Source organism: Xenopus tropicalis, chromosome 3 (genome assembly GCF_000004195.4).
Source record: "Xenopus tropicalis strain Nigerian chromosome 3, UCB_Xtro_10.0, whole genome shotgun sequence".
Lineage (NCBI taxonomy): Eukaryota > Metazoa > Chordata > Amphibia > Anura > Pipidae > Xenopus > Xenopus tropicalis.
The window spans coordinates 13,986,972-14,010,422 of NC_030679.2; the positions used below are offsets into that span (position 1 = coordinate 13,986,972).

The 23,451-nt window shown below is 48.8% G+C and overlaps 2 protein-coding genes across 4 annotated transcripts in view; both read right to left on the reverse strand.

Annotated features, from left to right (window-relative positions):
• Nucleotides 1-6,719: 6,719 nt before the first annotated feature.
• lsm11 (LSM11, U7 small nuclear RNA associated) lies at nucleotides 6,720-10,682 on the reverse strand. Of its 2 annotated transcripts, XM_031898680.1 has the most exons (4): nucleotides 10,181-10,662; nucleotides 7,931-8,070; nucleotides 7,680-7,763; nucleotides 6,720-7,446 (listed from the first exon to the last, which is right to left on the reverse strand). In XM_031898680.1, the coding sequence occupies exons 1-4, from the start codon at nucleotides 10,590-10,592 to the stop codon at nucleotides 7,141-7,143; spliced, it is 942 nt and encodes a 313-aa protein (XP_031754540.1). In that variant the 5' UTR covers nucleotides 10,593-10,662; the 3' UTR covers nucleotides 6,720-7,140. The 2 variants fall into 2 exon arrangements, with proteins under 2 accessions (XP_031754540.1, XP_031754541.1); XM_031898681.1 differs by lacking the exon at nucleotides 7,680-7,763 and having other exon boundaries at nucleotides 10,181-10,682.
• A 5,579-nt stretch (nucleotides 10,683-16,261) lies between these two features.
• Nucleotides 16,262-23,451, reverse strand: part of adam19 (ADAM metallopeptidase domain 19) — a 37,803-nt gene continuing 30,613 nt past the window's right edge. The window contains exons 11-21 of one of the 2 annotated variants that reach the window (XM_031897992.1): nucleotides 23,210-23,387; nucleotides 21,790-21,879; nucleotides 21,391-21,586; nucleotides 19,698-19,806; nucleotides 18,913-19,108; nucleotides 18,719-18,796; nucleotides 18,504-18,612; nucleotides 18,271-18,421; nucleotides 17,659-17,719; nucleotides 16,914-17,246; nucleotides 16,262-16,692 (exon numbers count right to left, since the gene is read on the reverse strand). In XM_031897992.1, coding sequence (XP_031753852.1) covers nucleotides 16,585-16,692; nucleotides 16,914-17,246; nucleotides 17,659-17,719; nucleotides 18,271-18,421; nucleotides 18,504-18,612; nucleotides 18,719-18,796; nucleotides 18,913-19,108; nucleotides 19,698-19,806; nucleotides 21,391-21,586; nucleotides 21,790-21,879; nucleotides 23,210-23,387 — 1,609 coding nt within the window. In that variant the 3' untranslated portion in view covers nucleotides 16,262-16,584. 2 annotated transcript variants of the gene reach the window in all.

Sequence of the window (23,451 nt, forward strand, 5' to 3'; positions counted from 1 at the left end):
TGCAATTGGCTCGTTTCCCCATTGAAATCAATGTGATTCAAAGATACAGAGTCATTTTGATCACACAAGATCCCGTGTGCCGTATGGCATCTAACTGGCACCTAATTTTGGAAGTCAGGGCTGGAACGAGGGGGTGGCAAAATTCCTACTGCTTCTTCTGCACACCGCACTGGGTATAGGGGGACTGAAGGGGGCAACTGGGAAGTTGGGTGGCTTCAAATGAGCAGATGATAGGGAGTGAAGGTTGGGGTGGAGCTTTGCTCATATTTTTGCCCCCAGCTGTAGAAGAATCCAGGCACCCACCTATCCAACGTCTCAATCCCAAACCCTGCTAGAAATGCCCTGACTGGGAACGTCCCCCTAGATATCGGAACACCGTTAGGTTTGCTATTCACAAAAGTTGGGCATTGATGTTGGGATAAGAACGCATTCGTAGGTTGATCCACTTCTGGAATATCAACACTTCCACAAATCCGTAATGTCACTTGTGGTTTGTGCAGGTCCCCAGATTGGGTTAAAAGTTTGGCTATAGGGTTAGGTAGTGTGGGTGAGGTCGGGCAGCAGTTACAGGGCACTTGAGAAGCAGGTCTGGGTCGGGCAAGGTCTACCTAACAGGACCCATGCAGGACTCCAGCCCTCATTACAGTAAGTTACAGGATGTAGAGGATATAAACAGAGGCAGATACTGCTTTCAGTAGCTATTAGAATTATGAATACCTTTCAAAGTAATAAGAAAGTTATATATCCTTTTATTGTACTAAGGCAGGTCACTGTCCTGAATGTGCTGCTGTTTATATCTGCAATGATATGGGGTATTCTGCCACCTAGTGACCAGTTTAGGTCAGTGACCTTTATAATCACTCTGAAATCTCATGTTTTCTGCCAGTTTTTAAACACTAACATCAACCAGGCCTGGACTGACAATAAGTGGATTCCGGCAAATGCCAGAGGGGTAAGATACCATAGACCAGGGCTGTCCAACTGGCGGCCCCTGACCCACCCCCCCACCATGTGCCCCCCACCTGTCTGGCTGCTGTGACTGCTTTCCTTTGTGTAAGCTTTAAATGGTATCAGTACTGAGATTAACTGCCCCCCTGCATTGTTCACACTGTTTGGTTTTTACATGTAATCTCCTGTACTGTTCACACCTTTAAGGCCCTGTGTTGTTCACAATTTTTAGTGCCTGCATTGTTAATAACTCAGGCTTAGACTGTAAGCACCCACATTATTCACATGTTCACACCTCAGACTGTAGGAGCAGTGCCAGCATTGTGTCACTTTATGTACTGCCTGCCCTATGCTGCTTGTGTGTATACCACACACAGCAGCATAGGGCAGGCAGAGTATGGCACACACAAGCAGCATAGGGCAGGCATAGGCAGCAGAGGGCAGAGTATGGCACACACAAGCAGCATAGGGCAGGCAGAGTATGGCACACACAAGCAGCATAGGGCAGGCAGAGTATGGCACACACAGGCAGCATAGGGCAGGCATAGGCAGCAGAGGGCAGAGTATGGCACACACAAGCAGCACAGGGCAGGTAGAGTATGGCACACAGGCAGCATAGGGCAGGGAGGGTATCACACACGCAGAGTAGGGCAGGCATAGTATGGCACATATGGCAGGGTATGTAATATGTCTTTCACATATTTATGATAGGGGATATCTCCACAGTGAGCACCAACCATTTGTCATAGCATGGGTGTGGTTTAAAATAGGGTAAAAACTGGCTTCCATTATCGGCCCTCCACCATGTAGTCTAGAAAAATTCAAGGCCCTCTGTACCACAGAAGTTGGACAGCACTGCCATAGACAGTCACTATTTAGTGGGCTGATGAGGGTCTTTTTGGGTGTCTGTGTCCTAGAAATACCATTGCCTATGTTGAATCCCAGTCTGGGCCTGGCACCACCCTATGGGGGGTAAGAGAGGCCGCACCTGGGATCTGTATTTCTAGATGCTCCTTGATGATAACCATAAAAGTGATAAATGAAGGCTTGGGTCATTTATTTTATCAGGACACCACATTTCCAAGCAATAAGAGACTAAACAATCATTGCCCAACTGTACAGAAGTGCCAAGAGATATAGGTAAAAAGTTACCCCCCTTCTAAAGGATATTACAAGTACAAGAAAGTGCCCCATCTGCTTTTAACAAGTGAATGCAGATGATTGCAAGCACTGTGTCACTATTTGCTGAGGAGTAGGCAGCACAGGCCACAGGTCAGCCCTTCTGTATAATAAACAGCTCCTTATCCCAAAGTGTTATAAAAGCTGCCATTGAAAAAAAGCAGGGTCACTATTGTGCAGAGAAATGATTATAGTGGCATAGTATCTCTCTGTACAAAGCATGACTGAGAGCAAACTTAGGGTGCTGTTCCTGCTGAATTGTGCTTAGTACAGGGGAATGCCTATGCTGCCATAGCTTTATGGTATCTCTCTGTACAAGCTATGAGCAAACTTAGGGGGCTGTTCCTGCTGAATTGTGCTTAGTAGAGGGGAATCCCTATGCTTCCATAGCTTTATGGTATCTCTCTGTACAGGTTATAAGCAAACTTAGGGGGCTGTTCCTGCTGAATTGTGCTTAGTACAGGGGAATCCCTATGCTTCCATAGCTTTATGGTATCTCTCTGTACAGGCTATGAGCAAACTTAGAGGGCCGTTCCTGCTGAATTGTGCTTAGTGACAATACCTATGATGTCAGCTAAGTTCCCAGCAGAGTAGTTGCTGGGAAGGTTCTGGGTACGTACAGTAAATAATAAGCATGACCTATAAGCAGTATTTACTATACTCACAGCCCCTCACACACAGGAACAGACTGAGAAGTTAAGGCTGATGCCACACCAGGCGTAGGGCTGATTTTTTCGGCAAGCGGAAAAACGCTTGCCGAAAATTCAGCCCTACGCCTGCTACTTGTGCCTGCACCCGAATGAATGAGATACGCTTGGGTGCAGGCACATGTAGCCGATATACGCATGAAAACGCGAGACTTTGCATTCTCTCGCGTTTTCATGCGTATATCGGCTACATGTGCCTGCACCCAAGCGTATTCCATTCATTCGGGTGCAGGCACAAGTAGCAGGCGTAGGGCTGAATTTTCGGCAAGCGCTTTTCCGCTTGCCGAAAAAATCAGCCCTACGCCTGGTGTGGCATCAGCCTAATGGAGCCAGCGCACCCCAAACAAGCGATTCAAATCTCCTTTAAGGAGAACAGAACTTTCCCCCGTTCCTTAATTAGCCGACAGGACATGATTAACGACCTTCCTGCGTGGTTCCGCTGCTGGAATACAGGTCAGTCTTTGTCAGCAAATTAGTTATTAAGAAATTGAATAATAAAAAAGACATTGAAGGTGATTATAATAAAAAAGATGTTGAAGGTGATTAAACCGTAAGGGCCTTATTATGGCCTTTATTAAAGCCATAAATCACGCATCACCCCCACTCGCTTACATACACACATCAGCGCCTAATGCCTCTCTGCCCAAAAAACCCATTTGGTCTGTGTTACTGATGCAGGACTGCGGTTTCCAATGGGTGTCAGATACGTTTTTACTGAATAAAAAATTCTTATCAATTTACAATAATACTAATCAGCTCCAAACAAATCAAACCACCAATAGTCCACCAATAGCATACAATCAATACACAACAGACAAAATTACAATTGCATATTATACAAATTCAGGAAATAAAAATGAAAACATCTGGACACACAGTCCCAGGTAGTGATGGGCGAAAAGTTTCGGCAGGCATGGATTTGCGGTGAATTTCCGCGTTTCGCCGTTGGCGGATTGTTTCGCAAAACGGATGAAAAATTTCGCCACGGAAAAATTCGCCGCACGTCCAAAAATTGTCGCCGGCGTAAAAAAAGAATAGCCGCGGGCGATGAAACAATAGCCGCGGGCGACGAAACAATAGCCGCGGGCGACAAAACAATAGCCGCGGGCGACGAAACAATAGCCGCGGGACGAAATAATAGCCGCAGGCGACGAAACAATAGCCACACGACAAAACAATAGCCGCGGGCGACATTTTTTGGGTCGCACAACATTTTCGCCGTTTCGTGGATCTTTTGAAAGATTCGCGAATTTTTTTGCGAAGCGAAACGGAACAGATTCGCTCATCACTAGTCCCAGGCCTTGGACTTCTTGTTGTTAGTGCTGCTCCCATTCATTGCGCAGAAGCTGATTGGCTGCTCCGGCACCTTGGGGGGTTTGCCTGTTTCCCTATCACCTCCTCCCCACTCAGAACTTATACAGCCCCTGAGAAAATTTAAAGCTGATCTCATATTCAACATCAGAAATGATGATAAAGGCAAAGCTATCATTCACAGAAACCCCCATGGACTCTTTAATTAGATTTCTGCAAATGGATTTGCTTTCTGGCATTTCCCCCCCACCAGCTTAGTAAAGAACTTCCTCCTCTCTCAGAAGGCTTTACTTTGTTGGTCCTTCTCATTCCCTCCAATGTGCCAGGGGTAACCTTCACTCTACACATGACCTCCTTCTCACTCATCAGCACCTCTCACTCTCGCATCCAGGACATCTCACGCGCCGCACCCGTCCTCTGGAACTCTCTCCCCCGTCCCATTAGGCACTGCCAGACTCTCCGAGCCTTTAAATGGTCTCTTACAAACCCCCCAAACATTCGCTAACCACTGGTTTTCACCTCTCACTCTACAATTACTGTCACTTTACACACCTACATGAACTCTAACGCCATGCTAGTTACCCTGACCTTATGCCCTCCCTTTTAGAATGTAAGCTCTTGTGAGCAGGGCCCTCCCCCTAGTGTCTCTCATCCTTATCCAATGTAACTGCAAACTATTTTTGTGAATTGTTTATATGTACATGTTAACTTATGTCTTTTGTACCCCTCTATTCTGTAAAGTGCTGCGTCAATTGATGGCGCTAAATAAATAATAATAGTTCTGTTTATCATCTCCTCAAGCTCCACCAGGTCTTTATACAGCTCTGCAGCCGCTCTGATACTATGCGTTCTTGCTTTCCCTTTAGCAATCTCAAGGCTACTCAGTTTTCTCTCAATGTCTCTTTCCCTAACATTGAGAGCCTTTACCATAACCATTGGATCATTAAACTGGTTTTACTCTGCACTGCAGGGAGTTACAGTTCCACACAAACCAACAGCAGCATTATTAGAGTCTTTAGCATAACCATGTGTGCCCCTTACCTCCAGCCTTTCCTCTCCCTCCCTCAGAGCCCCCTCAACAATTTCACTTGCCAGTTTCCCACAGTCCTGCACCTGCCCTGTGTCTCTGCCCTGGCCATCCACTCCCTCTCCAGCCCGGTCTCCCAGTGCCTCCCATTTGCTCACAGAGTACTGTACACACTGGGGTAGTCTCCGCATTGCTGATATGTCTCCTCCTGACTTTCCACTGCAGCCTCCACGCACCCCTCCCAACACAGGGGTGTTGCAAGTTCCCAGGTGAGTTAAGGTGCCCATACACGGGCCGTTTGTATCTGCTGATATCAGTCCCTTAGACCGATTCGGCAGCTTTTCGGCCCATGTAGGGGCACAAACGACAGGCCTGCCCAACCAACATCTGGCCTGAAATCGGGCAGATATCGATCGGGCATATTAAAAAATTTAGTTGGAGCGGGGACCGCATCAGCTCGTTGTCCCCGAACCGACTGCGCCTATTACCGGCGTTCTAATTTGATTGTTTGGCCATTCTAATTCGAACATATTAGACTAAATTCACCTAATATTGCCACCTGTAGGTGGGGGATATCGGGAGAAGATGTGCTTGGTGACCTCGCCAAGCGAGCGGATCTTAACGTGTATGGCCGCCATAAGGGGTCAGCTCCCTGCACGCTGCATTCCCTTGCACAGCTGGGGGCCTAGTAACCAGCACAGGAACGGGCTCAGCATCTCTCTCACTGACTTCCATGGGGGCTCCTTGCTCCGTTTGCCTCCCATCACCAGCTTTCACTTTTGCTGCTCTCTTTCCAAATCCGGCCGCTTCCTTCCTCCACCCGAGGAACCTTTCCTCCTCATCTCCTCTGCTTTTGATGAAAAATAGCAGGAAAAAATAGGTCCCATGGAGAGGTTAGTCGCTGCAATTTCTAAAAAGCGAGTTCCAGCGACAAGTCGCTCATCTTTTCCTAACAAGCGATTACTAGAGATTTCAACAACGGAGCAATTTCTATTTCCCACAAATCCAGGTGTCCTATTCCCCGCCCACAATTAGAAATTACATTTAGTGCAATGGGGAAATCGCAGCGACTTTTACTTCCAGCGATTCCAATAGTTTTGAATGACAATACTTTCTTTGTAAAATTGCTTGAAAAAGGGTTTCGTAGTGATTCGGAGAGAAAATCAATTTGAAGTTGTATCGACATTTTAGGTACTGGGGATTCATATTCTTCCCTATGTAGAGACGAACGACTTGTCGCTGGAACTCGCTTTTCAAAAATGGCAGCGACTGATCTCTCCATGGGAAATCAGCCTTATACAGACAGAATCCCAGCTATAAAGCAGGGCCGTTGACACAAATATGGCTGCTCATAAAACAGCCTCAATACTGAATATGCTCATTGGCTCCTCTCCCAGTGGGTCTCCATAGGCGCCTAATTATTGGCCCAGGGGACAAATCACTGGATCATCTATAGCCAATGGGGCCACTATCTCAGTAGGCCCAGCTCAAGGCTTACTTTACACTTTTTTACTCAGCCCAAGAAGCAGCTTTTTGACTCCATAAAATATAACAAAACTTGAAATGAGATTTATTATAAAAATACAACATTCCAAAAAAAAAAATTTTTTTATGCCCTAGAAAAATAGTTTTAAACCCATTATTGCTTTCTCCAAGGCAGCGGGGCACCCTCTGTCTTTAACACTCCGGCCCTCCTCAGATCCAGGCTGCTGAGGATGCTGGGAGCTGTAGATCCAATTGGCTAAAGGGCTGCCAGTTTAATCCCTGAATATCTTGCCATGTGGCTTGGAGGTCACTCAGTTGCAGTTAAACCAATCCAGTTGTGATTCTGCCCCCTAGTGGAGCACAGAGTAATCTCGGTTACCCCCAGAGAGGAAATGGAATAACCCGGTACCTTCTCCTGCTCTCCACTGGTGCATTCCGCCAGTTTTATGCTGTTGTTATCCTCTAAGTGGCGCTACTGCAATGTCACTCTGCAATATGAACCAATAGAACATTTTCCCCTCGGATGAAGAGCTGTTTTAGATGGCGGCTGAACACTTGCTGGTAATCCACCTTCTCTTTCCTATTCCTCCTCTGCTGCTTGGGTCTGATCCCAGAATCCCCCAGGGGGCACGGCTCTACTGGCCCAGTTGTCTTTTCACGCAGCTGAGTAGACTTCTTAATGGGAGGTGGAGGGAGATCTTCTGCAGATCCAGCTGGTAACGTCTGAATGGGTCGCCCCTTTGCAGGGTCATGTGACCCTGATTCCTGAATCTGTAGCCTATCAAAGAGCTGCACAAAAGAAACATATTACAATAAGAAAATGCATAGTATTTATAATGACACTAGGCCAGTGGTTGGGAACTGCTGAGTGGTGGGAAGCAGAATATGGGGCAGAGATAAATATATATACATTTGGGGCCACTAATATCCATACACTGTGCTTGTAATAGTGCATGTACTGACCCATTTTATGAACCATACGGGTCACATGTGGCAATGACACAGGGAGTTACAGACATTACCCGGGTGAGGGTGAGCTGGGGCTCATTATAGAAAGCTTTGCCCAGGACAGGCTTCCTGTAGGTCTCATCCACGTCAACCATTGCCTGCAATAAAGAGCACATAGGTGGGTGTTTAATGTCATCCTGTGCCCCTCTATATGGCCACAGATATATCTGGGGTACAGAAGTCTGTGTAATGAGATCTATGGAACGTGACATGTTATTGGGAGAGGCACCATGGGGTGCAGGCTGGAAGCCAGAAGAACACATACCATGTTCCAGAATTTGTCAAAGGCAACGATGAACCCAGAACAAACTCCCCGCAGGCCTTTAAATGTGCGGATGTGAACTTTAATCCGGATCCTGTCCTGGATGCAGCGGTTCAGCTCCCCCAGGGGGCTACCGACATGTACTGTAAGGCAAATGGCACCCACTGTAACTAAATCACTTTCTACTGCACCCACTTTCCAGTTTTCATTGTTAGGCCCACCAAGCCTGTCCCTACTGTACACTTCTTACCAGTGCCCAGATCTTTTTCCTACTTTAGCCCCCTGACCCTCCCTACTGCACCCCAATTTTCTTTTATCCCAGGTTCCAAGTGCCTTTCCCTACTGCACCCTTCTCTCACCCCAAGGAGCCTCTTCCTACTCTCTCTACAGCACCCCAGTTTCCTGTCCTCATCCCCAGGCCCTGGATCCCTACTGTACCCCTTCTTCCACTTCATAGCCTTTACTTCCCACCTGAACTTTACACTGCCCCCTCCACTGCATTATTTTGCACCCTGGGGTCCCCAGGCCTATCTCTACTGTACCCTACTTGTTTTAGTTCCCATCCTATGTTTCCCCCATGATTCTGTCCCCAACTTTTCATTTCCTTGTTCCACCCAACCCTGTACCACCCACAGATGCTCCCTGGCCAACGTGTCAAACTTCCTCCATAGTTAGACTCCTCTACCCCCAACTATGTGTCCCCACTCCCCTACCCAGACTTACAGGGCATGCCTGTACCCCCATGTATGTGCCCCCCCTACCCAGACTCACAGGGCATGCCTGTACCCCCATGTATGTGCCCCCCTACCCAGACACACAGGGCATGCCTGTACCCCCATGTATGTGCCCCCCTACCCAGACTCACAGGGCATGCCTGTACCCCCATGTATGTGTCCCCCCTACCCAGACTCACAGGGCATGCCTGTACCCCCATGTATGTGCCCCCCCTACCCAGACTCACAGGGCATGCCTGTACCCCCATGTATGTGCCCCTCCTACCCAGACTCACAGGGCATGCCTGTACCCCCATGTATGTGCCCCCCTACCCAGACTCACAGGGCATGCCTGTACCCCCCATGTATGTGCCCCCCCTACCCAGACTCACAGGGCATGCCTGTACCCCCATGTATGTGCCCCCCCTACCCAGACTCACAGGGCATGCCTGTACCCCCATGTATGTGCCCCCCTACCCAGACTCACAGGGCATGCCTGTACCCCCCATGTATGTGCCCCCCCTACCCAGACTCACAGGGCATGCCTGTACCCCCATGTATGTGCCCCCCCTACCCAGACTCACAGGGCATGCCTGTACCCCCATGTATGTGCCCCCCTTACCCAGACTCACAGGGCATGCGTGTACCCCCATGTATGTGCCCCCCCTACCCAGACTCACAGGGCATGCCTGTACCCCCATGTATGTGCCCCCCCTACCCAGACTCACAGGGCATGCCTGTACCCCCATGTATGTGCCCCCCCTACCCAGACTCACAGGGCATGCCTGTACCCCCATGTATGTGCCCCCCTACCCAGAATCACAGGGCATGCCTGTACCCCCATGTATGTGCCCCCCTACCCAGACTCACAGGGCATGCCTGTACCCCCATGTATGTGCCCCCCTACCCAGACTCACAGGGCATGCCTGTACCCCCATGTATGTGCCCCCCCTACCCAGACTCACAGGGCATGCCTGTACCCCCATGTATGTGCCCCCCCTACCCAGACTCACAGGGCATGCCTGTACCCCCATGTATGTGCCCCCCCTACCCAGACTCACAGGGCATGCCTGTACCCCCATGTATGTGCCCCCCCTACCCAGACTCACAGGGCATGCCTGTACCCCCATGTATGTGCCCCCCCTACCCAGACTCACAGGGCATGCCTGTACCCCCATGTATGTGCCCCCCCTACCCAGACTCACAGGGCATGCCTGTACCCCCATGTATGTGCCCCCCCTACCCAGACTCACAGGGCATGCCTGTACCCCCATGTATGTGCCCCCCCTACCCAGACTCACAGGGCATGCCTGTACCCCCATGTATGTGCCCCCCTACCCAGACTCACAGGGCATGCCTGTACCCCCATGTATGTGCCCCCCCTACCCAGACTCACAGGGCATGCCTGTACCCCCATGTATGTGCCCCCCCTACCCAGACTCACAGGGCATGCCTGTACCCCCATGTATGTGCCCCCCCTACCCAGACTCACAGGGCATGCCTGTACCCCCATGTATGTGCCCCCCCTACCCAGACTCACAGGGCATGCGTGTGAGCACATTCTTGGGGGGTCGGCTCCTGCGGGGTCTGACTGGAACTTTCCCCTCTTCCCCCGGTACCATCAGCTGCTTCAGCCTCTCTATGCGCTCCGGGTCCGGTGCGGGCTTTCTACCCTTCCGCGTTGCCGCTCGGCCTGGCTGCGCCCCCCGGGCCCTTCCCCTGCCTCCGCCGCGCAGAAAGCTCTCATACTCCGCCAAGTTATTAAAGCAGCGCACATCGGGGAACGGCAGCGGAGTCTGCGGGGAGTAAAGGGCCAGGAGAGGGTTGAAAGACTCCGAACTAACATCCAGGCAGCTCTCTGGCGCCTCATCTTCCGCCTCCGCCATAGAAGCACTCCGGGCCGCGTCCCCGGTCTCTCCTGCAGCATCGTCCCGCCTGCCTGCTGCCTTCATGCGGCCAGGAGCATGTAATACTGAGGATGCCCACTAGGTGGCACTAGCGCACCGCTGTACGATTTACTTAGGCAGAAGTTCCTGATGGAGCTACAATTCAATCAGTTGCAAGAGGTGAGAGGGCGACGCATTTGTGACTGCTGCAACTAAAATGTGAGTCTGTGCAACCCTGCTGTCAGTCTGTGCAATCCTGCTGTGAGTCTGTGCAACCCTGCTGTGAGTCTGTGCAACCCTGCTGTCAGTCTGTGCAACCCTGCTGTCAGTCTGTGCAACCCTGCTGTCAGTCTGTGCAACCCTACTGTCAGTCTGTGCAACCCTGCTGTCAGTCTGTGCAACCCTGCTGTCAGTCTGTGCAACCCTACTGTCAGTCTGTGCAACCCTGCTGTCAGCCTGTGCAACCCTGCTGTCAGCCTGTGCAACCCTGCTGTCAGCCTGTGCAACCCTGCTGTCAGTCTGTGCAACCCTGCTGTGAGTCTGTGCAACCCTGCTGTGAGTCTGTGCAACCCTGCTGTCAGCCTGTGCAACCCTGCTGTCAGCCTGTGCAACCCTGCTGTCAGTCTGTGCAACCCTGCTGTCAGTCTGTGCAACCCTGCTGTCAGTCTGTGCAACCCTGCTGTCAGTCTGTGCAACCCTGCTGTGAGCCTGTGCAACCCTGCTCTGAGCCTGTGCAACCCTGCTGTCAGTCTGTGCAACCCTGCTGTCAGTCTGTGCAACCCTGCTGTCAGTCTGTGCAACCCTGCTGTGAGCCTGTGCAACCCTGCTGTCAGTCTGTGCAACCCTGCTGTCAGTCTGTGCAACCCTGCTGTCAGTCTGTGCAACCCTGCTGTCAGCCTGTGCAACCCTGCTGTCAGCCTGTGCAACCCTGCTGTCAGTCTGTGCAACCCTGCTGTCAGTCTGTGCAACCCTGCTGTCAGTCTGTGCAACCCTGCTGTGAGCCTGTGCAACCCTGCTGTCAGTCTGTGCAACCCTGCTGTCAGTCTGTGCAACCCTGCTGTCAGTCTGTGCAACCCTGCTGTCAGTCTGTGCGCTACAAGGGTCTTATATGTAAAAACTACTCATCTCAGTATGCTTTACTGTAGTGCTGTGCAACTTCTGTGGCACTGAGTGATGGAATTTTACCAGCCTACATGGCGGAGGGCCAAAAGTGGAAGCCAGTTTTGACCACTCCCCTTTTCAAACCACACCCATGTTATCACAAGAGCTTATAAACCATACCCACATTAATGGTGGTAGCGCAGCAAAACCCCAAATGGTTGGTGCTCACTGTAGGGATATCCCCCTTCATTCATATGTGAAAGAATTATATTATGTCATATTAAGACACACCCTTAAATATAGCACATAGCACATAATCACACACACATTAAGGACCATATAATGACCTCCCAAAGGCAGCATAGGGCAGGCAGAGCATGGCACACACAGGCAGGGAAGGGCAGGAAGAGTATGACACACACAGGCAGCATAGGGCAGGCAGAGTATGGCACACACAGGCAGCATAGGGCAGGCAGAGTATGGCACACACAGGCAGGGAAGGGCAGGCAGAGTATGACATACACAGGCAGCATAGGGCAGGCAGAGTATGGCACACACAGGCAGCATAAGGCAGGCAGAGTATGGCACACACAGGCAGCATAGGGCAGGCAGAGTATGGCAAACACAGGCAGCATAGGGCAGGCAGAGTATGGCACACACAGGCAGCATAGGGCAGGCAGAGTATGGCACACACAGGCAGCATAGGGCAGGCAGAGTATGGCACACACAGGCAGGGAAGGGCAGGCAGAGTATGACACACACAGGCAGCATAGGGCAGGCAGAGTATGGCACACACAGGCAGGGAAGGGCAGGCAGAGTATGACACACACAGGCAGCATAGGGCAGGTATAGTATGGCACACACAGGCAGGGTAGGGCAGGCAGAGTATGGCACACACAGGCAGGGTAGGGCAGGCAGAGTATGGCACACACAGGCAGCATAGGGCAGGCAGAGTATGGCACACACGGGCAGGATAGGGCAGGCAGAGTATGGCACACACAGGCAGGGTAGGGCAGGCAGAGTATGGCACACACAGGCAGGATAGGGCAGGCAGAGTATGGCACACACAGGCAGGGTAGGGCAGGCAGAGTATGGCACACACAGGCAGCATAGGGCAGGAAGTACAGTGACACAATGCAGCTGCTCCTACAATCTGCGCCTACAGTCTGAGAAGTGAACATATAGGGAATGTACTGTAAGGGATACTGTACCCCCTACTGTAAATGATAAGGATTTTAGAAGTCACTGAGGGGTTCTGTGCCCATATAAAGGCACAAGGCTGCAGGCTGAGTTATACAGGGAACTCTGAGTATCACTCATGTATTATAAGGGATAATGTACCCCCTACTGTAAATGATAAGGATATTTGCAGTCACTGAGGGGTTCTGTGCCCATATAAAGGCACAAGGCTGCAGGCTGAGTTATATAGACATAAAATATGGAGAAATATTATATTTATTGGATATTAAGTATATAATAAATAGATGTAATGGTGCATTGTGGGTTGTATATGTCAATCATTTATTGGATCAAGTGAAGTAATGATATAAATACACAGGATTCCTAAAGAAAAAGGAACCAAATAAATTAAGCACTAAAGTTGAGTAAAGGATGTCGAACAATAATTAACCAGTTAATTAGAGGGTGCAGTTATTAAGTGGAGATATGTTCCCTCTCTTTTAGGGCTCTGGCACACGGGGAGATTAGTCGCCCGCGACAAATCTCCCTGTTCGCGGGCGACTAATCTCCCCGAGTTGCCATCACCTGCCATCCCACCGGCGAAAATGTAAGTCGCCGGTGGGATGGTGCACGCTGCGGCGCGATTTTGGGAAATCGCTGAAAAAGCCTCGCGAGGCAACTTCGGCGATTTCCCGAAATCGCGACGCCGCGTGCGCCATCCCGCCGGCGACTTACATTTTCGCCGGTGGGATGGCAGGTGATGGCAACTCGGGGAGATTAGTCGCCCGCGAACAGGGAGATTTGTCGCGGGCGACTAATCTCCCCGTGTGCCAGAGCCCTTACAAGGACATAAAGAGAGGCTACATTCATTTGTTATGGTGCATGGATTTGTGTTTAGAATCGCAAGCAGGACCTACCATGTTTTTGTCTCGGTTGAGGTATTATTATGGAAGTATCCTTCAAGACAAGCTACAGAGAATGCCTTTATTATTATCATTCCCATCAGTCCCTGCCCCAGTGGAGCTTACAATCTAAGGGCCCTATCACATTCCCATCAGTCCCTGCCCCAGTGGAGCTTACAATCTAAGGTCCCTATCACATTCCCATCAGTCCCTGCCCCAGTGAGCTTACAATCTAAGGGCCCTGTCACATTCCCATCAGTCCCTGCCCCAGTGGAGCTTACAATCTAAGGTCCCTATCACATTCCCATCAGTCCCTGTCCCAGTGAGCTTACAATCTAAGGGCCCTGTCACATTCCCATCAATCCCTGCCCCAGTGGAGCTTACAATCTAAGGCCCCTATCACATTCCCATCAGTCCCTGCCCCAGTGGAGCTTACAATCTAAGGTCCCTATCACATTCCCATCAGTCCCTGCCCCAGTGGAGCTTACAATCTAAGGCCCCTATCCCATTCCCATCAGTCCCTGCCCCAGTGGAGCTTACAATCTAAGGTCCCTATCACATTCCCATCAGTCCCTGCTCCAGTGAGCTTACAATCTAAGGTCCCTATCACATTCCCATCAGTCCCTGCTCAAACTAAAGTCCCTGTCACAGACACACACTAGGGGGAGATTTATCAGAAGCCAATTATCCTGTCTTCATGTTAAAAGGAAACCAGGTTACCCACAGTAACCCATGCAGACACAGGGATAACATACAAACTGCTTGCAGGTAGGCAATCAATATGGCAGCACCCACTCTTTTGTATAGAAGAAAATAAGCAGAGGAGGAATGATGGACTAGCTAGACTCTAGAAAACCAATAGAGAATGAATTCAGTAGTTATGTGTGGTTTTTGTGTGGCTTTTGATGGCTGGGGCACTTGCTGAGTTCTAGAATGTTCCCCTGAATAGCAGTGGCCACACCAATTGCAATAGGATGGCGCCCCCTGGAGAGTTACTCATGGGTAGGGTTCCACTCTGACAGGCGAGACCATGGGGTATTACCCCTGTCCAGCCCCTACACTGCCAGCTTCCCCCATTCCACTCAATTCTCTGCCATTCCAAACTGGCAGCCCAACTCCTAAGCAAGTACATGTCACATTTTGACGCAAAAACCCTCTTCTTGTACCTCTTTTTTCCAGCTTTAAAGGGGTGGTTCACCTTTAAGTTCACTTTTAGCATGTTATAGAATGCCCTGTTCCTAGCAACTTGAAAATTGGTCTTCATCATTTTTTCTTTATAGTTTTTGTTTTATTTGCCTTCCTCTTCTACCTCTTTCCGGTTTTCAAATGGGGGTCAGTGACCCCGACAGACAAATAATTATTGCTCTGTAAATCTACAATATTATTGTTACTTTTTATTACTTATCATCCCATTCAGTCCTCCTCCTATGCATATTCCAGTATCTTACTCAAACCACTTCTTGGCTGCTAAGGAAAATAAGACCCTAGCAACCATATGGCTGCTAAAATACCAAACTGGAGAGCTACTGAACAAAAAGCTAAGTAACTGAAAAACCACAAAAAAATGCCAATTGCCCCATAATATCACTGTCTACATCATACTAAAAGTTAATCTACAGGGGAACCACCCCTTTAAAGTTGTACCAATGGGCTCTAGTGCAATGCTGGAACCAGGGCAGATCCCCCAGGAGATTGTGCAGCCAGTAATGCAATGCAGTAAGGCCCATTTGCCTCTTTAGGGCTGCAGTGTGGGTTCAGCCTTCTTGCAGGGATGGAGGTGGAGCAAGGATCTCATTGGCTGGAGAGACTGTTTTTACCCGTACCTATCAAAGCCCACTCCAGCCCAGAATGCAGGAGGATGCACATGAAACCTAGGAAATCTGCAGACATAGGGGATGTAACTGGCCTATATAGGGGGGCGTATGTGGGAGCCCTGACAGCAATCCTGTTGCCTGACAGATGTAAATGTCTGATTTGTGGACCTCAAATGGGACAGGAATGGGTGGAATTTGAGAAGTCGCTGGCATCTTGGGAAGTAACCAGGGCTAATGTTACCCTACCATTCACTGTGATGTCTCCAATAAGGCCAATGATGGCACGGCAGGGGCACAAGAAGGGGCAATGGACCCATGGGTCCCTAAAACTCATAGGTGTAGATATCAGCAGAAAGGCCATTGCACCCCACCAATTTCTCTTTTCTGGGAAGGGACTGGGCTCAGAAATGCTCAGGTTGGCGCTGCCAACGCTCGTCATGGTCTCAGTGTTTCCCATGTGATTAATGGCGAATTAAACTGCTGCAAGTCGCAAGGTGGTCAGCATGCTGCATGTGCCTTAACCTGTAGAAGACGGGGGGTCCTTTATAAAGACTGGGCAAATTTGCATCTGGGTTACTACCCATGGCAACCAGGCAGGTATTTGCTTTTATTACTAAAAAAAAGGCTAATCATTGACTGGTTGCTATAGTTTACTGCCCAGGTGGAAATTTGCCCAGTCTTTAGAAATGACCCCCAGGGTGTTTATGAATAAAACCAAAGGTGAAAGAGATGAACCGAGTCCTGGCTATTACATTTATTGCATCTTGGATGGGGACGCCCTTATCCAGAATGCTAGAAAGGCCCAATCCACTAGGCCGTAGGGTAAGGGCCTAGAGATGGAGGGGGATACCTGCATGCTCCCTGCCACAGCTCTGTAACCAAGGAATGCATTGAGTCAAATCAATTGTTACTGCATTTCTTCCTTCCCTTATGGTAATGGTCTTCAGCCCCTACTCCTCACAGCAGGAGGGCAACAAACAGAAGCACCCATCCCATTGTCTCTAATAGGAAAGTCTTGCTAACTGCCCAAAAGAAGAGTCATGGTGGGCGTGGGAGGCTTCGTCATGTGGTGCCCTCTGGGCCTGAAAGTGAGGAATCCATTGCCTTGCGTCTGGTGCGGTTCGGAGGAACAGGAGGCGGCAGCGGTAATCTTCTGGGTCGTTCTAATCTCTGAAATGTACAGATAATAAGTCATACAACGTGACTGCTTTACCATCATGTCCCCATTTCTCAAAAATCGCATTTTATTTTACAAAAAAAAAAAAAACTTGGTGTAGTTCCCCTTTAAACTTTAGTCTTCCTAATCCTGAGCAATCACATCAATGAAAAGTTTATATAATACAGAAAATTTATATGAAGTATAAAAAACACTATTTCCATCATCACCTTACCTTTGGAGCAGGAGGGGGTGGTGCTGAAGCAGGAGGGGGTGGAACTGGAGCAGGAGGCGTTGGCGCTAGAGCAGGAGGGGGTGGAGCCGGTCTATTCGGAGGTGGAGTCCTCATTGCATAACCAGTCTTTATAGCTCCACCCTGCTGAAGATAACTGACACCATGAAGAATCTTCCCAGCCCCACCCTTGAGGTCTTGGTTGGAATGATGACTGATGGCAGAAGAATACTTTGCAGCACCACCCTCAGGTTGCTCTTGGTGATGCTGACTGGCAGCTGACTGGCTCTTTTCTACTCTCAGCGTGGGGTACAAAACTGGAGGGCTCTTGGGTTGCTGTGGAAACAGGCAGAGATAAGATTTCAATTACGAAGTGACTGCTGCATAGACAGACATTGAACTGCAATAACTGTTTATGACTTCACCCAAAGCAAGCAGTATGGGGGTCAGATATCACTTTTATTCAGCTCCTGAGGAAGCGTATCGGATATACGCGAAACGCGCTGAGCAATATATGAGCCTGTTGTTTTCTACGTTCTGTAAGTAGCCTGATTTTAGCAGGATTTATTTAATAAATGATTTTATACTATCTGCCATTTTTTCTCTCTGTTTGCTTAAACTGAGGACCCGGTTACATCTTTTTATGATCTATATGCGCTCCTGCTGTACATCTATGAAAGTATGGCAGTCCTCACTCTAAATATAGATGTAAATATTTAGAGAATAAGGGATTATCTGTAAAACTCACCATGGGCACTTGTGGTCTTTGTTTGGAGGTAGAACCAACACCGTGTTTTGTTGGACTGTCACTGTAATTCCAAAGGGCAGAAATCTGTTAGTACACTGGTGCTTTCCTATTCAACACAATGGGAGGCGGCGGGGGGTGGAAGTTCTGGCCATGTGGAGACTGGCCAGAAAAAAACAACCAAAATCCACTTCAGATCCCATAGGCCTTAGACTTACATTCACAATATGATTAACTGAAAAAGAGACCCTGTTTGTGAAATGTCAAAGGGTAAATTAATGTAGCTTTATAGAATAAGTCCCCTTAGTTTAACTGACCCTTCATATTTAGCCCCAACTGCGACTCTTAAGGGAATCCAGTCTCCCCAGGGCAAACCCAGATATAGTGCACCTACTCTTCCTGGGCTGCTCTCTTCCCCATTGTCAAACATGGTGATATGGATGCTTTTCACATACAGATCAGTGCAAATCAGTTTACAGACCAAGCTCCCTTCAGTGGCTACAGGTTCATCATTCAGCCTGCCCCCCCCCGCCCTCCCTGCACAAACTTTGCCAAGCTTGCTGAGGGGCAAAACACATTCTTTTGGCTGGATATAAAATCTATAGTACTGGATACCTTTTGTGCAAAGGGCAGGTTGCTGGGCAGCTCTCTGTCTTGGCTTGTCTTCCCCTGATCCTGAATACGTAAAAGAACATGGCAAGGGAAAGCGCCATCCCTGCAAGTAATGCAAGTGGGATGCAAATCCAGAGCACTAAGGCCAGGGAACCTGGAAAAGGGAAAAATCTGGATTAATTCTCTGGATCCTAAAGAACTTTTTCGAGTCTTTAATGGCAGGGCATGGGACTCACCATCTTCTGGTACTGGTCCGCTATCAATGCTGCCCCCGTTACCTGTCTGGTTACAGAATGGGGGTCTCCAACCAGCAAAGCAATGGCAGTTCCTGTTATTATTACACATCTGTAGGGGGGGGCAACAAAAATACAAAATATTATATTAGCCCATAGAAGGGTGTGGCAGGCAGCATGGCTCTCATGTCAGTACCAATATGATCTGTGCTTCTCACCCCATTCCCATGGCACTTCTTGGCACATTCATCCACCTGCAAGAAGGAGGTGTTTCTGCACTGCCCATCAAAGCAAATCTGTATGAAGACAAAGCACGGCAATATGGCATGCATATGAACAGACTCTATTTATATAAGTGCAGCCTATGGCCCATCTGATCACCCTTAATATATAGCATAAGTTCCAAACTCACCTGGTTCAGTCCACATTTGGTTCCCGTAAGCACAAGTCCTGGATCCATCAAGTCGTCTTCCTCCTTATAAATGTGAGTCCCCCGGCACTGCACTCGCTTCCCTTCAATAGTGATGGTGGTGTCTATGGCCACTGCATTGGACTCCATGGGCTTAGAGGCTTGACTCAGGCACTGAATCTTTCCACACATGACATCCCTAGGGATAGGGAACCAGAAACCATTTGCAACCTGGGTGGTGGTATGGCAGGAGGGCTGCAAGCGCTATAGTAACTTAGACTAATTGGTTTAATGCAGTGATCCCCAACCAGTGGCTCGTGAGCAACATGTTACTCCCCAACTTCTTGGATGTTGCTCCCCGTGGCCTCAGTGGCAGGTGCTTATTTTTTAATTCCTGCCTTGAAAGCAAGTTTTGGTAACATAAAAACCATGAGTACTGCCAAAAAGAACCTCCTGTATGGTGCCAGTCCACATAGGGGCTACCAAATAGCCAATCACAGCCCTTATTTGGCACCCCTGGAACTTTTTGCACACTTGTGTTGCTCCCCAACTCCTTTTCCATTTGAATGTGGCTAACGAGTATAAAATGGTTGGGGATCCCTGGTTCAATGGATGAGAGATGTTCTGTATTCTAATAAGGTATAGGCCTCATATGGTACTTGTGGTTATAGCATATCAATTTATGCACCAAAACTCATTGTTATGTGGATGAATGATTCCTTTATATTCTATGCTAGCTGAGGCTTTTTATGTTCATGGGCTCCTCTCTGCACTTTTCTCCCACTCACCTTCCTTCACAGCTCCTGTATGTCCCACTCATGTCCCGGCCACAGTTGCCATACTGATCCCCAGCTACATTGATCAGCTCAAAGCAGAGATCTGGAGCCACTCGCGAGCCTGTGAGCATATGCACAAAGCACCCATGAGCTATCAGTGTTCTCTACCTTTATATAAATACATTTATTAATGTGTGTACACAGCATTTGGCCACGTGCAGCAGCTATCCTGGGACCGTCCAAGTATTTTTTATCATGGCTTTACTTGCCCTTTAAGATATGGACCCTGGGATGGGGAAACAAGGGGTTACACTTTACACGCAGGTTAGACTAACATCAGACGCCCCCAAACACATCAACACCCAGAAAATATATTCGCTGCCACCATCTATCATTAACAGGCGATATAGAAACCTAATGTTAATATCTCCCTGCTCTCTACAACAGGTAATATTTCACAATAAACATATGTATCACACACTCTCTCACTGTAGTTAGGGTTAGCTTCTACCAATTCAACAAGTACTCCAGCAGCCAAAGGGTTAAATTACAGTCAAACACTCTCTCCTGCTAACTAGTCAACTAGTTCATTAGCTACAGATAACTTTCCCTCTACACACAAACAAGGAGTTAATACATTTAGGCACAAGCTTTCATACAGGCAATGAGTTCTTTTTGGAGCAAAAAGACCAAACGTATTAAATGTTATATTTATTATTACAAAGGTAAACAGTGCATATAAAAAAAGATATTACAGAGAAGAGACATACACATGGAAATAAAATAAACCAGTAAAATAAAAAAGAATGAAACACAGAGAACCCCTATGTACCTTACCAAGTAATTCCTTTGTGTCCTGCTGAGGCAAGAGTTGGAAACTTGGGCACATACCCCCAACAGAATTGGGCCCTCAGGTATGAGCTCTCATGGTTAGGTGTCACCCCCCTTTTATGGCCTGCTGGGACACTCTCCCCTCACCGTCATTACCTTATGCATAAGGTGGGAATGTCCAGGGCCTCTTTGTGGACCTGATACCAAATACTTCCATTGTTAACACCTACAATGCCAGCGGAATACTGCTTTGGCATGACAGAATCAAACTGGAATTATAGAGCAGTGGGGCAGCAGAGGGTTTACTAATAGAATAAGCAATGCCACATCATATCACAGAATATGTTAGTAAGGGCATTAGATTATAACTTATGGTTCCATCCTATCATCAGAGCTGTCAGATAAAAGGAGCTGCAACCGTTCATCAGTTAACTGATATCTCAGGAGTTTACCCAGTGACCCATTTAGTGATTAAGAGTATTCGGCCAGCAATATAATGAAACAAAACCCTAAATCAAAGGAGGGGTGTCAATATTTAGGCCCCCCTAGTGACTATAATCATGAACCTACCCCAGGCTGCTGCCCCTTTTCTTTAGAAAAACGCACCACCCTAGGGTACTTATACAGGTCTGGAATGGGATTCAAAATAGGCCCTGGCATTTCAAGTACACAGAGGCCCAATCAGCCCCCCACCAGCCCACTAAATAATGACTAAATAGACTGTGGCATCTTCCAGAAGCCCCTCTGGCATTTGCCAGAAAGCACAGATTGCCAGTCCAGACCTGTGCTTACTTACTGCATGTACAGTACTTTTGGGGCTGCACAACCTTATGTAGCAAAATGCTTTCTGCTTGTTAGTAAGGTTGTAACTTACGCGCTCCCCAGAGTTGCTGGCACTGTTGTTGGTGGGTAAGGCACCTCCCGTTGTAGCAGAAAGCTTGTTCTCCTTGGCACAAGGTCCCATCCAGCTGAAAGGAGTTTGGCGGACAGACAGCAGACTGTCCGGTACAGAACTCCGGCAGGTCACAGGGTCGGGATGGCTTCCGACATGGAAACCCCGGTGGCCGCAGCTACATATAAGAGAGACAGCCCCAGAGGAGCAATGTGTTCAGGTGTCAGAGGCTCAAGTGTTTACTTAAATAAATATTTCTTCAGAACATTCTCTAAATGCCCTGTAATCCCCATATGGTTCTCATTAGCCTCAACCCATCCCTTCTACTCACTCTGACTTTTTAAGGACCATGATTAAAATGAATTTTGGAATATGGCTCACTTTGCATCGCAGGCAGCAGGCCCCATGCGCACAGTCTGCCCCCGCCATCAGGGTACATGTGGTTGCATTGCAGCAGGGGTTATTGCATTGCTGGGAAGAGGAAGAACACACAGTCACAAGACTGATACAAGGATATAATAACTTTCCGTGCACCCAGATAAACGCAGATACCATCAAAAGCACTGGAACAGATCAACTTAACCATCAACAAAATCCTCTTGTGTGTCTAAATAATGCACAAGCTAGGGGGAGTCCAAAGGGATGCCTATATGGAACCCACCCCTCCAGAATTCATCCTTTTTGAAATGCACTGTTCTATGTCCAAGGGCACCGGTGCCAAATGCACAAAAACATGACAATTTTGGGTTAAACCCTTCCTGTATACCACACATGTCAAACACAAGGCCCGCGGGCCAAATCCGGCCCGCCAGGCCTTGCAATGTGGCCCGCACCGCGCTGTCATCACTGCACGCCGCTGATGACAACTTTTCCCAGCATCAGAAAAGTCCGCCTGCCCCTCACTGGATGAGTCCCCGCCCTACTCTATGCCCTTCAAGCCGTACGCCTGGGACGAACTTGCCCGCTCGGAGCTCCGACAGTTGGTGCACAATTACCGGCCCGCAGCATTGGACAGAAGCCCCTCACTATACGGAGAGCGGGAACCCCAAGCCCCGCCCACTTCGCTGTACAGCGCAGAGAGAGGATTACGTGGACTGTACGGAGACTACAGGCAGGCCATAGGGCGCTATGGGGACCCCAGAGCTCAGCCTCCGATGTACGGAGAAAAGGCTCAGAGCATTAAGGTGGAGTCTGACCTGCTCTGCTCCCGGCTGCTGCTCAACAACGGCACATACAAATGCCTTAAATGCAGCAAGGTATGAATGCGTAGTAAGTACTGTACACAAAGTATATTCTATCATAAATACTGTGCATAGGAGTTATCAGCATTACTACTGGTATATACATTCCTTGACTCAGCAAGTGACACATAAAGACAGTTTTTTTCTTAATACTAATGAAGTGAGGAATTGGCCTGGGCAGGTGAGATCTGGTGGGTAGAGCAGCCCCATCTTCTGTTTAGTGCACACATGTCAAACACAAGGCCCGCGGGCCAAATCCGGGCTGCCAGGCCTTGCAATGTGGCCCGCACCGCGCTGTCATCACTGCACGCCACTGATGACAACGGAGGCTTGTGATCTCGCGGGCCGTACTTGCTATCTATTACGCATGTGCATAGATTCTATGCGCATGCTAATAGATAGCAAGTATGGCCAGCGAGATCACAAGCCTCCGTTGTCACCATGACTGTTCAGTAAACCATTCGGCCCTCGATTTAGGCTGGATTTTAGATTTTGGCCCCTTTTCTGATTGAGTTCGACACCCCTGCTGTATACAGTTAATGAGGCCTCCAATCTCTTACCTCTGGGTCCCCGCAGTCACATTGCTCGCCCTCTTCCAAAAAGCCATTGCCGCAACGTGGCCCCCCGAACAAGGTCTTGGTGTCTGGCAAATTACTGAGGCACATCCCACCCCCGGAGCGGAAGAACCGATCCAACTCCTGCTTGTTGCAGGCATTGAACACTTTAGGGAAGGGATGTCTGAAAGCAGAAGAATAGTGTCCAAGTGGAGCAGCGTACTGGGCCTCTACATGTGTACCCAATG

Excerpts from the sequence above, each read along its gene's own strand:
- lsm11 (XM_031898680.1), bottom strand. The coding sequence starts at position 10,592 with ATGAAGGCAGCAGGCAGGCGGGACGATGCTGCAGGAGAGACCGGGGAC. Across the intron at positions 8,071-10,180 it reads TGTGCTCACACGCATGCCCT|TACATGTCGGTAGCCCCCTG; the intron begins GTGAGTCTGGGT and ends TTTGCCTTACAG. Across the intron at positions 7,447-7,679 it reads CCCAGCTCACCCTCACCCGG|CTCTTTGATAGGCTACAGAT; the intron begins GTAATGTCTGTA and ends TCTTTTGTGCAG.